We start from the raw sequence: 14,548 nt of genomic DNA, 5'->3' as shown, positions 1-14,548 counted from the left end.
GAAATGGTAGTGAGGGTTTCGTTGTTTTTATAGATTCCCGGAACGTTGTAAGCCACACAGGGCATTTTATGACTCATCTGGTTGGTGGATACAGGGGCTGGCTTCAGGTGAAATAGATCCCAAATACGAACCTATCATCAGACCTGTTGCTTCCTAGCTTTTGTCTTGAGTCTTAGCTCTGCTGATGCTTTTCCTGGACTTTATTCTAATTTTTTTTTAATGTTGATTTATTTTTGAGAGAGATAGAGAGAGAGAGGTGGAGGGGCAGAGAGAGAGGGAGACACAGAGAACCAGGCTCTAGGCTCTGAGCTGTCAGCACAGAGCCCGACGCGGGGTTCAGACTCACAAACTGAGAGATCATGACCTGAGCTGAAGTAAGACGCTTAACCGACTGAACCATACAGGCGCCCCCCCTGGACTTTATATAGAGTAGCTACAATTTGATGAAGAAGACAGCCCTCAGAAAGCTCCAGACGCATCTTTCTAGTTGCGCGGTCCTAGTGCAGAGAGCAAGTTTTCTGAAATGGCTTGGGAGGAAAGTCCAGAAGAATTGCAGCCGGGCCTGGTTAGACCTGGTGACCGTTTGTGACCATTCCTGTAGTCGGGGATTAATCCTCCCAGGCTGGCTCCTGTGCACAAAGCTGTGGGTGGGGGTTGGGTTGGGCCCTGCTGAAACCCTCTGAAATGTTTCCCCCAGGATAGAGGGTGTCTGGGAGGAGAAGAGGGACACTCCAACTGCGCACTGAGCAGAACAAGAAGCAAAACAGATACTCATCACACACATAAAGGTTACACCATCTTAAAAACATATCTTGATGTTAGATCATGCTGCTAAGATAAATGGATTGATTTTTTAAATTTATGTCCCAAATTTTAAGTGTTAATTTTTCTACAGATTGGTGTTTTGGTTTTTTTTTCCCCCTTCCTTGGAGAAGGGCTGGTCATTACATTTGTATTTACTGAGAGTATTCTAATAATTTCTACCTTGGGTTTTGAAGGACAAAAGTGATACAGGATAAAGTATATAAATGCTGAAGTCTAAGAAAGTGAGTGGGGAAAAAAGTCTTAGAATAACCTAATCAACATGAGTGTGTTCACGTTACCTGTTGCTCTTCAGTAAAGCGCTTAGAAATATCTTGCGTCTGGGGCGCCTGGGTGGCTCAGTCGGTTAAGCGTCTGACTTTGGCCCAGGTCATGATCTCACGGTTCATGAGTTCGAGCCTTTGCGGCAGGCTCTGTGCTGACGGCTCAGAGCCTGGAGCCTGCTTCGGATTTTGTGCCTCCCTCTCTCTCTCTGCCCCTCCCCAGCTCATGCTCGCACCCTGTCTCTGTCAAAAATAAATAAACTTAAAAACATTTTTTTAATAAAAAAAATACCCTGCTTCTGCCATAGCTTTCCTTTGCATATCAGCTCAAGAATTAAATGGAAACGTCTCTACTGAACGCATTTCAGTATATTTCGAGAGCTTCTGTGAGCTGGGGATGGATTTATTTTCTTTACTCCTTTTTTCTTTCCTTCCCTTTTCTTCAGCAAATAAAGGCTGCAACTGAATTTTCTGAAGCTGAGGTCACACTTCACCCAGCTGCGTTGGCCCTCACCATTCACCTGAAACTTTCATGTGGGAGAAGCTTTTAATGGGCTTAAAACAGTGCTTGCATTCTCAGTTTCATTCATCTTAAAATTTGGTGCGTAGTTATTTCTATTTTCTGCTGCTTCATATTATCTAAGGGTAATCAAAACTAGAAAGGTCCTTTTTTTTTTTTTTAATGTTTATTTATTTTTGAGACAGAGAGACAGAGCATGAATGGGGGAGGGGCAGAGAGAGAGGGAGACACAGAATGGGAAACAGGCTCCAGGCTCTGAGCCATCAGCCCAGAGCCCGACGCGGGGCTCGAACTCCCGGACCGCGAGATCGTGACCTGGCTGAAGTCGGACGCTCAACCGACTGAGCCACCCAGGCGCCCCAGAAAGGTTGTCCTTTTTAAGAAGCCGCCTAAACGTAGGGACAAAAATTTCCTAATGCAAAGTACCTGGGAGCCGGAAGAACCCCTGAAGAGTGAAAATGAGATACTAAGAAAGTAAGTTTATTTTGTCGTATCACAAACAAAATTTCTGTTTAAATTACACTATGAGATGATACTTCAAATTTCAAAAAATGACATTACTGGCACATTTTTCCAAACGTCATATGATCGTATTTCACGTGGGAGTGTCACAATCACTATAAAGGTAAAGATGGCCAGTTTTACAGAAATATTTGCGAGCCTATCAGTATTCCAAGGATCTTTTTTAGTCTTTAATACTCAGATTCCTTTTTTTGAAACACTTTATCATCATTGATTTTTTTTCTTCATGTATTGTGACATCACAATAACATCTGCCTCATTTGTTAAGGACTTTGTGTGTGAATTTTCATTTTTGCTAACATCATTTGTAACCAACTTTTTGAAATCTGACTAGTTTTTTTTTTTTTACAAGATTTTCAGCTTTACTTTGTGGGTGATTTGCATTGTGTATGTACTATCTTCCTCAACGTTGCACAGTCAGGGAGAGATTGATAAAGAAATTGGTGTGAGCATGAATGATTGAATTCATTCAGTAAGTAACTGATTCGTAGAAAATATTTTACAGTGTTATGACCTTAGTCCTACAACTCCGTCCCTTCAGGGTCTCATAGTGATCATGTGAATAATAAGGACTCCCTATATGCACTTCCACTAAAAGAACAGATAAAGGTCATACACAAGTATGATTTTCAATTTTAACTGTTTTAACTGTAGAGTCATTTTCTGTGAAATGGGTCTGATGGCTTGGACTACATCTCCTGGCTTTGGTTCCTTTCTCCTCTGTCCTCCACTGTTCCCCTCTCCTGGAATAATTCTCCATTGGTGACAGTTCTCCAAATCGATAACTTGGATTGTTTTCACTATAAAATGCACCTTGGAAATACTGGGTTTCCTCATTTGTGAGCTGAAGATAAAACCTTTCCTTCAGGTGGCTGTGAGAACTAGCTGGTATTGCATGTGCATAAAGAGCTGGCTCGTTGTGCATTTCATTTCCCCCAGGTTCTAGCTGAAGAGAAAGTTTTTGTTCTTAGGAAACTGAAGGGAGGGGTGTTGTGTAGCAGATCTGTAAGCGTTTTGCTCATGGAAATCTTGTTTGGGGTAATCTGAAAAAATACCCAGTGACAGCCTCCAGCCTCTTGTCCTTCTGCCTCTGTTTGCCTGAAGATAAAACCACGTGACCTAGATGTTTTATTACCGGTTTGGACATCATTTTTACATAGAGAAACCAGTTGTCACCAAAGCTTCAATCTTGTAAGCCTGCACAGCATGAAGTTACCTACTTTCCTTTTCTTTGTTCTCATTTCATACCTCATTTGATTTCACTTTGTGAGTATTTATCACTCTGTGTTAGCATCCGTACCTCATAGAGTTCTGTCATTTACTTCTTCCTTGGCCTCAAGCATTACTTCTCTTGTTTCCCAAGAGGTTAGAGGAAGACATATAACGCTTTTGCGTCCCTTGTGGCAATGGTATAAATAGCCATGTGCTCTGTCATCTCTCTTTTGCATTTATCGATTCGTTCAACAAATAATCTGAGTGCCTGCAGCATGGCAGGCCGTGCTGGGCACCAGGGATACAGGTGACGAGGGGACTGCCATCCCTGCGGTGAAACGTGGTGAAATAAACAAGGGGCCGAGAAAGAAAATAGTGCAGCCGGAGCCAGCTGTCGCCACCACCCCGCTCTTCACCTCGCCTAGAATGTGTTCCCGCTCCGGTGGCGGGCCACCTTCCAGCTCTGCTGCAGGATCCAGCTGAGTCATCACGTCTACACTGACTCCTTCTGCGATCCTCCCAGGCGGTGGGACTGTGTCTTCCCTTTGCCATGGTCCTTACTTTACTTCATTCCTGGATTTTGCTTTCTACCAGCCTGATTTATGCCCAGTACCTAGCATAGTGGTGGCTGAGAATAACAGGCATTCAATGTGTGTTTATTGGATGATGAACATCTAAAACACAGATCATTTAAAAATATTTCAGATCTGTATATACTGTTGACTAATATTAAAAAAAAATTTGGGGGGGCGCCTGGGTGGCGCAGTCGGTTAAGCGTCCGACTTCAGCCAGGTCACGATCTCGCGGTCCGTGAGTTCGAGCCCGGCGTCCGTGAGTTCGAGCCCCGCATCCGTGAGTTCGAGCCCCGCGTCAGGCTCTGGGCTGAGGGCTCAGAGCCTGGAGCCTGTTTCCGATTCTGTGTCTCCCTCTCTCTCTGCCCCTCCCCCGTTCATGCTCTGTCTCTCTCTGTCCCAAAAATAAATAAACGTTGAAAAAAAAATTTAAAAAAAAATTTTTTTAAAGAAAAACTTAGGCATTTCTGCAGTAATTGCAGTATGCTTTAACCACCTTGGAAATTGCTGGTAGCTGTGTTCATGTTGTGTGCGTGTGTGCAGGGAAGATGGTAAATATGCTCTCTTTTTGTTTTTGTTTTTGTTTATTTTTTGAGAGAGCATAAAGGAGGGGCCGGGGGAGGGGGGGACTCCCAAGCAGGCTCTCTGCTGATAGCACAGAACCTGATGCGTGGCTTGACCCACAAACCGTGGGATCATAGACCTAAGCCGGAATCGAGAGTCAGATGCTTATCCGGCTGAGCCCCCCAGATACCCCGGTAAATTTACTTTTTTAGAAGAAATGAAGGGAGAAATTAATTTGTGGGGAAAAAAAATGTGTGTCTATTTGCTGGTTTTAAATCATCTCTTTTAATTCTTAAAACCCTTCTAAGGAGGTAGTTGTGTTCCCTTTACACACTTGTGGAAACCCAGTCCTGTCGGTGGGAATGTGCCCAGGATGGGATTCCAGTGGAAACAAGCGACAGCCCTCTTGATTCACAAACCCGAGCTCCTGGGGCCATCTCGCGTGGCAGGTGTTAACGTGAGTCCACCCTGTTCCAGCCTTTGTGGAGACCCTTCGGTGGCCCTGAAACCCAGGCTCTTAGCAACCCTTCGGCAGTTTTATTCTTTCGAGGTGTAGGTCATCCTCTCCCTGCAATCTTGTCTCTATCTTGAGTCGTGTGAAGATGCGCTGAATCTGGAATGGCTCTTACTGTATATCGTGGGGCAGCTCTTCTGGTTTCTGGCAGTGTCAGAATTTTGATGGGGCTGAAGTTGGGATGCCTGCTAAGATCCGTGTTTGCTGATTACAGAAGCCAGGAGCAACAGCGACAATTAGCACGGTCAATCAGTATGTGCATCTTTCTGGCTTGTTGATTTTCCGGAGTATTTCTCACGTTCCTGTACCTGTTAGGATTATTCCTGGGATATATTGATTTATACTATTAGACTACTCATGTTTAAAGAAGCAGCAGTTCTGAGCTCTTCCCCTGGAATAACGGCAGCTGGTGTAACCTGGGTCGGTGAGACCAAAATTTCCTTCAGTCTGTGCACTACCGAATCTTACGCCAGAGATTGATAAACCAGTTTTTTATTTTTTTATTTATTTAAAAAAATTTTTTTTTAATGTTTATCTTTATTTTTGAGACAGAGAGAGACAGAGCATGAGCAGGGGAGAGGCAGAGAGAGAGGGAGACACAGAATCATAAGCAGGCTCCAGGCTCTGAGCTGTCAGCACAGAGCCCGACGCGGGGCTCGAACTCACAAACTTCGAGATCATGACCTCAGCCGAAGTCCGACGCTCAACCGACTAAGCCACCCAGGCACCCCGATAAACCAGTTTTTTAAAATCTCTTAGCTTTTATGGGCTAAGTGCCTGAAGTCCTGTGAAGTACAGCACTATTTGTGGTTCTTTCTTTCCCACATTTTGCCGAGGAAGTGGTTTGTGGAGAATTCTTCACGAAAACCGAATCCTTCGTTTTCAGTCAGTGTGAATAGCTCCACGATCCGGTGGCCCCAGGGCCTTTCGGATTCGCACACCCTCACTCCTCTCTAGCTGCATGGGCCCCGTGGCTCTTCCCCACTGCCAGCATCTTGCGCACACACCCCTCACCCCCAGCCGAGGAATTTGTACTCGCTGCTCCGGAGCCTCATCTGGAGTACTCTCCCCCAGTGTGAGTCACAGGGCCACATCCCTGGCTGCCTTCAGGAATCTGTTCACATTTTCTCAACGAGTCCTTTCCTCATCAGTTCGCTGGAGATAGCCTTCCTCCTCTCCCTGATGGCCTGGCACTCCCTGCCCCCTGCCTTCCCCCATCTAATATGTTCTAAATATTTCATGTTTCTTATTTTTAAATCGTTCCCTCCCTGTAAGAGGTGGGGCTTTTCAGTTCTCATTTTCTGTAGAACAGTGCCTTGCATCAGTAGGTGCCAAATGATTGTTGAATGAATGAACGAATGCCATATGCAACTTAGTAAGTTTTAAACTGTTAGCATATTTATGGGAAGAAAATACACTTATTTCCCATTGCTGTCAGGTGTACTGGGGTAGCAGGGAATGAAGTAAGTGAATGTTGGGCTAAGGTAACTGTGTCACATAATCAAATCTGCTATGAATGCTTGATTTCAAGCGCTCACCTCACCTTTTATAGTTTCCATTTTGAATGACAATTGTAGGAAAATTTTATGTTTATTAAATGCAGGCACTTTTTTATTTCCTAATTTTTCTGATGTGCCCGAAGAACTGAAAACGAGGTGTCTTTTAAGGGAAACAGTTGCTTTTTCAAATTGCGCAGGGGCTGGTGTGGTTACTTGCAACTAGATAGTTACTTGCGGGTGCCACGGCCGTCCTGTCACTCTTGCCAGCGTGGGAATGGACGTGGGTTCTGGTTTGACTGTTAAGTGGAAGAAGAAGACTGCTGGAAGCTTCAGCTTCTGGGAAAGATTCCTCAAGCCCCAGAGAGGCAGAGCAAGAGGTGGGTCTCTGCTTCTGGACACCCTGGGGTCCGAGAGAGAAGCTTGCCGCGGGGGAAGCCCCGACTGGCGGTGGGAGGGTGAAGCCAGCCAGCGCCCAGAGCAAGCCCGCTCACCCCCGCGCTCCTCCTGAGAGTACATAGTGAATTTCCTCCCCCCCCCGAGCCAGTGTGAGTCGTGTTTTGTTGTCCGCAGCCCCAGGAGCGTCAACACTGATGACAGTCATTTCATAATGTAACTTTGAGTACTTACTTCGGTGCGATCTCCTTGCCATTTGTACCTCACAATAAATCCAATTTGAATACCTTTCCTTTGATTCTGAATTGACCGTATGTGTATTTTTTTCTTGTATAATATTTTGTTTACTTTTTGCCTTAAAATCTTATGTGAGACCTGTATCTGCCACTCATTCGTGGACTAAAATGCATTTGGGTGGCAGTATAATTTCTGGAAACACCAAAATGAAAGCTTGTATGGCTAATTCTTCCATATGAGTTATCAAAGTAATAATTAGTCTAGAATGTGTGGTGGTGTTGTTTTTAGAAAGTTTTTTAGGGGTCTGGGGAAGGGTATGTGTTAATTTGATCCTCAGCTTTTTGGAAGTTTACAATATTGTTTATTTTTGCACTGATTTCACCTCTGGAAAAATAGCTGTGACCAGGTATCGGTAAATTTAGAACTCAACTGCCACTTGGGGCAGAAAAGGAAACTGCACAATATTTTCTCTTGTTATGTGCTTTTGCTTTCTCCTGTGGTTTTACCATTTCAATTTTAGAGACAAATAACTCCAGTTGATGTGGAGAAAGCTGACAATGAGGAGAACCTCATGGCTAAGTACTGGCAATGCTAGTAGTTTTCAAACACTTTTCACATCATAAGTTGTTTTCACATGAAACTTCTCAAAATCCGTTAAGAATGGGGCTTTCAGGCAGTTTAAGTCTCTGTTGTTTGGTGGGGAAATATTTCCCTGCTTATCGAACCCATGGAGCACGATTTGAAACCCTGCTACCTAGAGGATCAGTGAAGAATGACCCGTGATTTCCCATCCAAAGTGAGATGCTCTTGAGGGCGAGATACTTACACTAGCACAACAGACTAACCTGGGACTGTCCCGGGCAAATTAGGCCCCTGGTTCTGCAGCAGTGGGTTCTAGAGCCCAGATAGGAATCTCCTCGCTGGTAGTAGTAGGAAATTGTTTCGGATCCCCCTTCCCACCTTTCGCCTGTCTAGTGTAGCTGAGGAGCCCTGGTCCCACAGAGGAGGTCTGCAGTCATCGGTACCGGCAGAGCAGCCCCACTGTGGGGTGTGTTCAGCCCCTGAGCTGTTTACCAGGCACCTGTTACGTGCCAGGTATGTTCTGAGGTGCTCAGGGTTCCAAGGTAAGTTACAGGATTCTGAAGGTTTACCCTGTTCATTCAGCAGAACTTAGCAATGAGTAATAGTTCCAAACCTGTTCCATTTACTGTTGGGAGATGCAAGAATGGATTATTTAAAGGCGAAAGAGCACGGGAGTTTTCAGTCCTGAACTTGGAATTTGAAACGTGATGTGTTTTTACTAACAAGGCCTTCATCTCTACCCGCCACGCCCCGAAGTGGAACGTTGAGGATCCGTGGTTACTTGTGTATTATCCCTTTGTTAGAAGTCACTATATAGTTAGAAGTAGAACACAACTGTGTCCGTTGGTGTTTGTTGTAATAGCCTTAGGCTTTTCGTGTAAATAGTGTGGGAAATAAGTACGTAAAACAAATATAAATCGTGAGGTAGAGTCCTGTGTATCTGTCTTATTCTCTTTACGATTGGGGAGAAGAAGGTGGGAATCGTGTTTTTGTCCATGAGAGAAAAATAGACATAAAAAGGGAACAGTAAGGAAAAGTGTAATCAAAAAGCAAGTAAAAGACACAGAATTTAGCAGACTATAGTAGCGGATGTATATTAGACGTGGTATGAAGTGCTCAACGTTGGCAAAGTGCCTCTCGATTCTGTACTGACCTTTTCACTCTAGACTCACAACACACTTCCTCCAGTAACAGTTGTTGGTACAAGAGTCTCACTGGGGGTCGTGAAGAGCCAGGATTTGGGAAGTGGAATCGACAGACTCTTGAACCCTGTTTAGCTTTCTAAAGAGTTCTATTCAGTTGAGGACTTATTTTAATGTTCCACATATAAAATGTCAAAGAATTAATTTGGTCTGGTATATTTTTAGACTGGCGTTGACTTTGAAATCAGCTCTCATGTTAATTTACCCTGATGTTTTATTTTCCTTAAGACATTAAAAAACTTTGTTTTCATATCTTTTAGCTCCTTATAGCATAGTATGATTGTAAATGGTACCTTTAGAAGGTTGTAAACAGTTATGTCTGATTTGTTCTCATTTTCAACTATAGGTTTCAAGAAATTATACATAAATCAAAATATGGCATACAAACCAATAACAAAGTTCAAGTGTAGCTTAGTTGTCTTAACTGCTGGATTCAGAGCTCAAGCAGCAATTCATTAATCATTTCTGAGCACAAGGAGCTTGAACTATTGAACTTCTTTTGGCAAGTTCAGACGTGACTGTTTAAGAGATTTGTGAACATTGAAGCAATGATTTTTTGTTTTGTTATTTTTAAATGGAAGGTTAACTTAGGTAAAGAGATGTTGAAGGCCCATGCGAAGTTAAAGAGCACACTGTTTTCCTACTTGAGTTTTTAAGCATTTCTACATTTTCGTGTAGTATGTAGAGTCTTGGAAACTGAGTTATTTGTACTATGGATGAAGTGTTTGAGAATATTGTTTTTCCTGGTTTAATATGTCAAACGAAAAAAAAAAAACTTAAGTTAACTTTGTGACTAAAAATGCAGGCCTTAAAGAAAGATCTGCTTCAAAGCCAACAGTCCCACCGGAAGAAGCTGAGCCATACCCTTGGCTGGGGGAGCAGGTTTCCGAGGGTTCAGGTAAGCTCACCTCTACATCTGACCCGATGGGCCTCGGCCTGCCAGGTGTCCAGCATGCAGTTTCCAGAATCATTTTACCCGTAACTTGTGTCACAGTGTTTATGGAATAATGAAGTACTTTTTCTTCTTCTCTTCTGAGATTTTGCAGTAAACGTAATGTTTTCTACTAAAATACTCAGGACAATTTTAATTTTTGAGATCACGAATCCAAGGCCCAGATGGGTGCTTTTTGCCTGAGATGGCACAGTTCAGAACATCCTGAACTAAATGCTAGGTTTCTTGATTCCAGTTCCAGAACTTCTTACAGTGAAAGTACCATTAGATGTGTAGTGTTACACGAGTTTTGTCGTTTGTCACATGGTCTAGTAGAAGAGGCCTATGGGCTCCATTCTTTGTAATACGGGAGTCTCCTTTCTACATCAGAGACTTCCCAGACCTCCATACGATGGTGTGTGAGGCCTGTCTTACATCCACATGAACTCACAGATGAATTTAAATACCTCCTTAAGTCACCCAAGCACCTATGACCCACAGAATGAAAACCCCTAATATCTGTGAATCAATTGGCAAATGAAATTTGAATCCATTACTAGCATTTCCTGTTTATGCTGTGATATTGATTACAAAGTACTATTTAATTTCTGCGCATTTTCTGTTTACCTAATAATTCTCCAAACTTTGGTTTCGTTTCGCCACCTACTGGAAGTGTTCGGTATGACACTCCATGTTTACTGGCAACTGAAGTGCTGTGGCTGATTTTATCACCGCGGATGAGTAACGTGTGATTTTCTCTTCTCCCTTTTAAGATCAGTATGCTTCTCTGATTTTTTTTTATTTGTTCAAATCATAATTCCAGGAGAATTTACTGCCTCTCTCCCATTTCTTTAGAAGTACTGCAATCCTACCCTAGCTCTGGAGCAAAAGTGCTTATTTAAATGTCTTTGGGTTTAGCATCTCAAACATTATTTTGTACTCAATAAAGTTATACTTTAAAAATCATGCTTCTTAAAGGTAATACCTACTCTGAAATGTTGTGCTATTTCTTTCTGCTTTCTCCTTTCCTTTAAAGTTTATTTATTTATTGGGAAAGGGAACGTGAGTGGGGAAGGGGCATAGAGAGAGAGGGAGAGAAAATCCCAAGCAGGCTCTGCACTGTCAGCACAGAGCCCGATGTGGGGCTGGAACTCACGACCTGGGAGATCATGACCTGAGCCGAAACCAAGAGTCAGACGCTTAACCAACTGAGCCGCCCAGATGCCCCTCCTTTTAAAATTTTTGTTAACGTTACTCTATATGGAGAGAGAGAGAGAGAGACTGTGTGTGTGTGTGTACACGCATGTATAAATATATATTATCTGACCACTTGTCCTAAATCCATCAGTTTTCAGCTCATAATCCTTTTCAACTTCTTGGCAGTGTTTGGTTTAGTTTAAATGTTGCCTTCTCAACCTTTCTCTTATCTAGGTTTTTGGCTTCTTTCTCTTCTCTGTCTACCTATTCTACAGATATAAGTACATGCTTCTCATTAAAACACAATAAAATAAACCCCCTCTCGATCTCTACAGTACTTTCTATCTGGCCTCCGGTCCGTGTTCTTGCCGTACTAGCCAGATTTTTGGAAAAGGAATCTACAGTTGCTTTCTTGGCCTTACTTTCCACTCAGTTTTTAGTTCACTGTAATCTAGCTTCTGCCTCTACTAATCCTCCCAGAGGAAAGCAGGAGCCTCACGGAATCATGGAAAGATGAAACAGCCTGGTGCACTCACCAAGTTCAAAGCCAGTGCTGGTAGCTGGTGATTCTGGGGAGGCATGTGAGAGCTGAATTGCGGAGATCTTGCATTCTGTTCCAAGGAGTTAGATTTTCATCTGTTTGGGCAGAGGAAGCCACTAAAGGGTTAAGCGAAGGAACAGGGCACCATAGTCCACTTCTGTTACTAATATTATATTCTATGTGGATGCTGCTGTCAGCAGTTATAAAACCAGGAATTGGTTAGGAAGCTGTCATGGGTACTGTGAGAGGCGAGGGGGGAAAAATAGAGATTGGCAGGCCCTTCTGTAATTCTATGCAAATGTGTATACAAATGCTTTGTGACATACAAACGTCTATAAAAGTAGAAGGTACTTCTTGTGCTTCAGGAATGGTTTACAAAACCAGTGTGATTAGCATAGTAGGTTTTTAAACTTTTTTCCTACCTGACGTTCAAATGAGCTTACCCTGTTTTTGTCATTGAGGATTAACTTGTCAGTATAACCGCTGTGGTTGGCATTATTTCACGTGACAGAGTTTGTGATGCCACGTCTCGCCAACTTCAGTTTTCTGAACAGGGATGTTTGTTACACAGAAAATTTATAATAGTGTCAGTGTCGTTATGGCTTCTTGTGTGTGATGTTGTAATAAACCTGATAATCCAGCACGTGCCGTGGTGTTGTCAGAACGTCGTTACTGATATTGTTCATTTTTGTAATTTCTGTCTGTTTGCATCTGTGGATCTGACTGTCAGATGGGCTTCTCCAGAGCTGCAAGGATTATCAGTTACAACGTTGGGTCTTCCTTCAGCTTTGGGGAGTGGTCAGCCAACCCTGCCCCTCTCCGCCCTTATACCAGCCTGGGGCCTCACTTGTCAGGGCAGATGGTGGCCGACCATGTACTTCAATGCGTGGTGACCTCGTCTTCCACATTTTCATCTTTATTTCCTAGAACACCCCCCCCCTTTCTGAAAGCTTTGCCCATCCCATTTTCTTCATTTTATCATTACTGTGAATTTTGTTAGTTAGAAACTGAAGGAATTCTGCGTGGGGAGGTTTTTGTTTAACATTTATATCTGCTGCCAAAATAAAACCAATCTTACATATTTACCACGTTTGCCAACATGGAGAAAAAAGTGGTAAACTGATACAAAAAGGTTAGCATAGTTGATTAACCAAATATCTTCAACTGCATGTGTCTACATAGATGTCATGTTTCACGTTCTTCATTCATGTCTAGAGTTTTTCTCCTGAGTTATGTTTTGTAATCATTTCAGGACCTCAGAATATTGACGATGAAGTACAAGAACAAATTCAGTCCCTTCACCATGAGGCAGTGTATACAGAACATGGTATGAATTAAAATCTGTTTTCTCATGAATTGCTTGCTGACATAATGGTTAATCCCATAGGTGACTTGGACTTTATTTTTAAATGTGAATAAGTGAGTGGTTTTTTTTTAATTATTAGAGGGCAAGTTGTTTTTAAATGTTTTATTTATTTTTGAGAGAGAGAGGGACGCTGTGAGTGGGGAGGAGCAGAGAGCGAGGGGGACACAGAATCCGAAGCAGGCTCCAGCTCTGAGTTGTTTCCACAGAGCCCAGTGTGGGGCTCGAACTCCTGAACCCTGAGATCACGACCTGAGCAGAGGTCGGATGCTTAACTGACTGAGCCACCCACCCGCCCCAAGGGCAGGTATTTCTGAAAGAACACTAGACTCGTTTTATTTTACCTCGCCTTACTGTTAAGAAACGTACTGCATAAATTTTAGTAAGGAAATGGTAGGGATAAATGAGACTAAACAAGTCCAGACCAGTGAGACATCAAGAGCAGATGGCAGGAACGGGGAGGAGGAAAGTGGAACAGAACCACGCAGGCGGTAACGGGCTATCTGGGTGCTGTCGTCAGCCTAACTCTGCTGCACGCTTGGGTGGTCGCCAAAGCAAAAGGAGAAACTTTTTAATTATATGCGTCATATTTCCAGAGAGGAAATGAACACGCCATCTACTTAGAGGATACCAAGCGGTATCCTAGCTCTTACATCTCAGACATTTCTTAGGTGCAGTCCTGTACAGAGAATACTAAATGATACTCTCGAAAGCCATGTTTTAAGATTTTATGAGACCGTTTCTTGAAACATCCCTTGATAAAAGCAGAGAGGATAACCCCAAGATGTAACTCACGAAGGGGTTTCCAAGAACAGAACAGAACAGAGCAGAACACATGGTATCCCGATACGGCTAATGGTTTGGTGTGAGCTGAAGAGAGTCCTGAAGGAAAAAATTCTGTTTCTTGAAAACAAATGGGGTCCTCTATCATTGAAACTCTGCTTTAGCAGCTCTGCTAAACTGTCTTAGTCAGTCTTAGGTGTTCGGGGTTCCACGTAAAGCAGCCCATCCGGTTCCGTCTGTGCTCTGCTGGGGAGACCAGCTTTGGCTCGGTTGTGTAGGTTTTTGCCCCTTGGCTGTTCGAGGTCTAGGAGCCTGTGTCCTTTCATTAGGAGGTTCTCCTCGGCTCAGAGGGTTGCTTTACCCGAGCACGCACCTGCCTCTATCAGCACACACAAGCTTTCCCTTCCTGTGTCTTTTTTTTTTTTTTTTTTTAATTTTAACCTAACCTAAGGATGATGCAGTCTAAATAAATAAGTGACTTCTGTCTGATGAGGTAAGTGCTGTAATGGTGAAATGTAAGTGGCTCTGTGCACCTTGCCTAGACTTTGGGGTTAGCAAAGGCTTCTTAGAAGAAGTGGCATTCTGACTTAGTAGCTGGAGGATGGAGAGCGTAGGGCTTCGCCAGGCGGGTGTGTGGGGCTAAGCGATGGGCGTGGCATGTATGAAAGTCTAGAGGAAAAGAGGACCCCAGAGTAGTTCAGGGTGGCTGGCACACGGAGTTACATAGGTGGAGAGCGACTGAGAAAGGGTGTTTGCACTTGATTCGGAGAGCAATTGAACATTGGAGGGTGTCATGCTTCTGTCTGCAGCGTGAGCACACGTGGAGGGAGC

At 43.4% G+C, this 14,548-nt stretch overlaps 1 protein-coding gene across 1 annotated transcript in view; it reads left to right on the top strand.

Moving 5' to 3' along the window:
* ASPH (aspartate beta-hydroxylase) overlaps window positions 1-14,548 on the top strand; it is a 222,555-nt gene that overhangs the window by 61,308 nt on the left and 146,699 nt on the right. The window contains exons 4-5 of the mRNA XM_043601141.1: window positions 9,708-9,800; window positions 12,824-12,898. Of these exons, the coding sequence (XP_043457076.1) occupies window positions 9,708-9,800; window positions 12,824-12,898 (168 nt within the window). The remainder of the gene's footprint in view (window positions 1-9,707; window positions 9,801-12,823; window positions 12,899-14,548) is intronic.

The sequence above is a fragment of the Prionailurus bengalensis genome, chromosome F2 (genome assembly GCF_016509475.1).
Source record: "Prionailurus bengalensis isolate Pbe53 chromosome F2, Fcat_Pben_1.1_paternal_pri, whole genome shotgun sequence".
Taxonomy (NCBI): Eukaryota; Metazoa; Chordata; class Mammalia; order Carnivora; family Felidae; genus Prionailurus; species Prionailurus bengalensis.
This window is presented reverse-complemented; position numbering and strand designations above follow the sequence as displayed.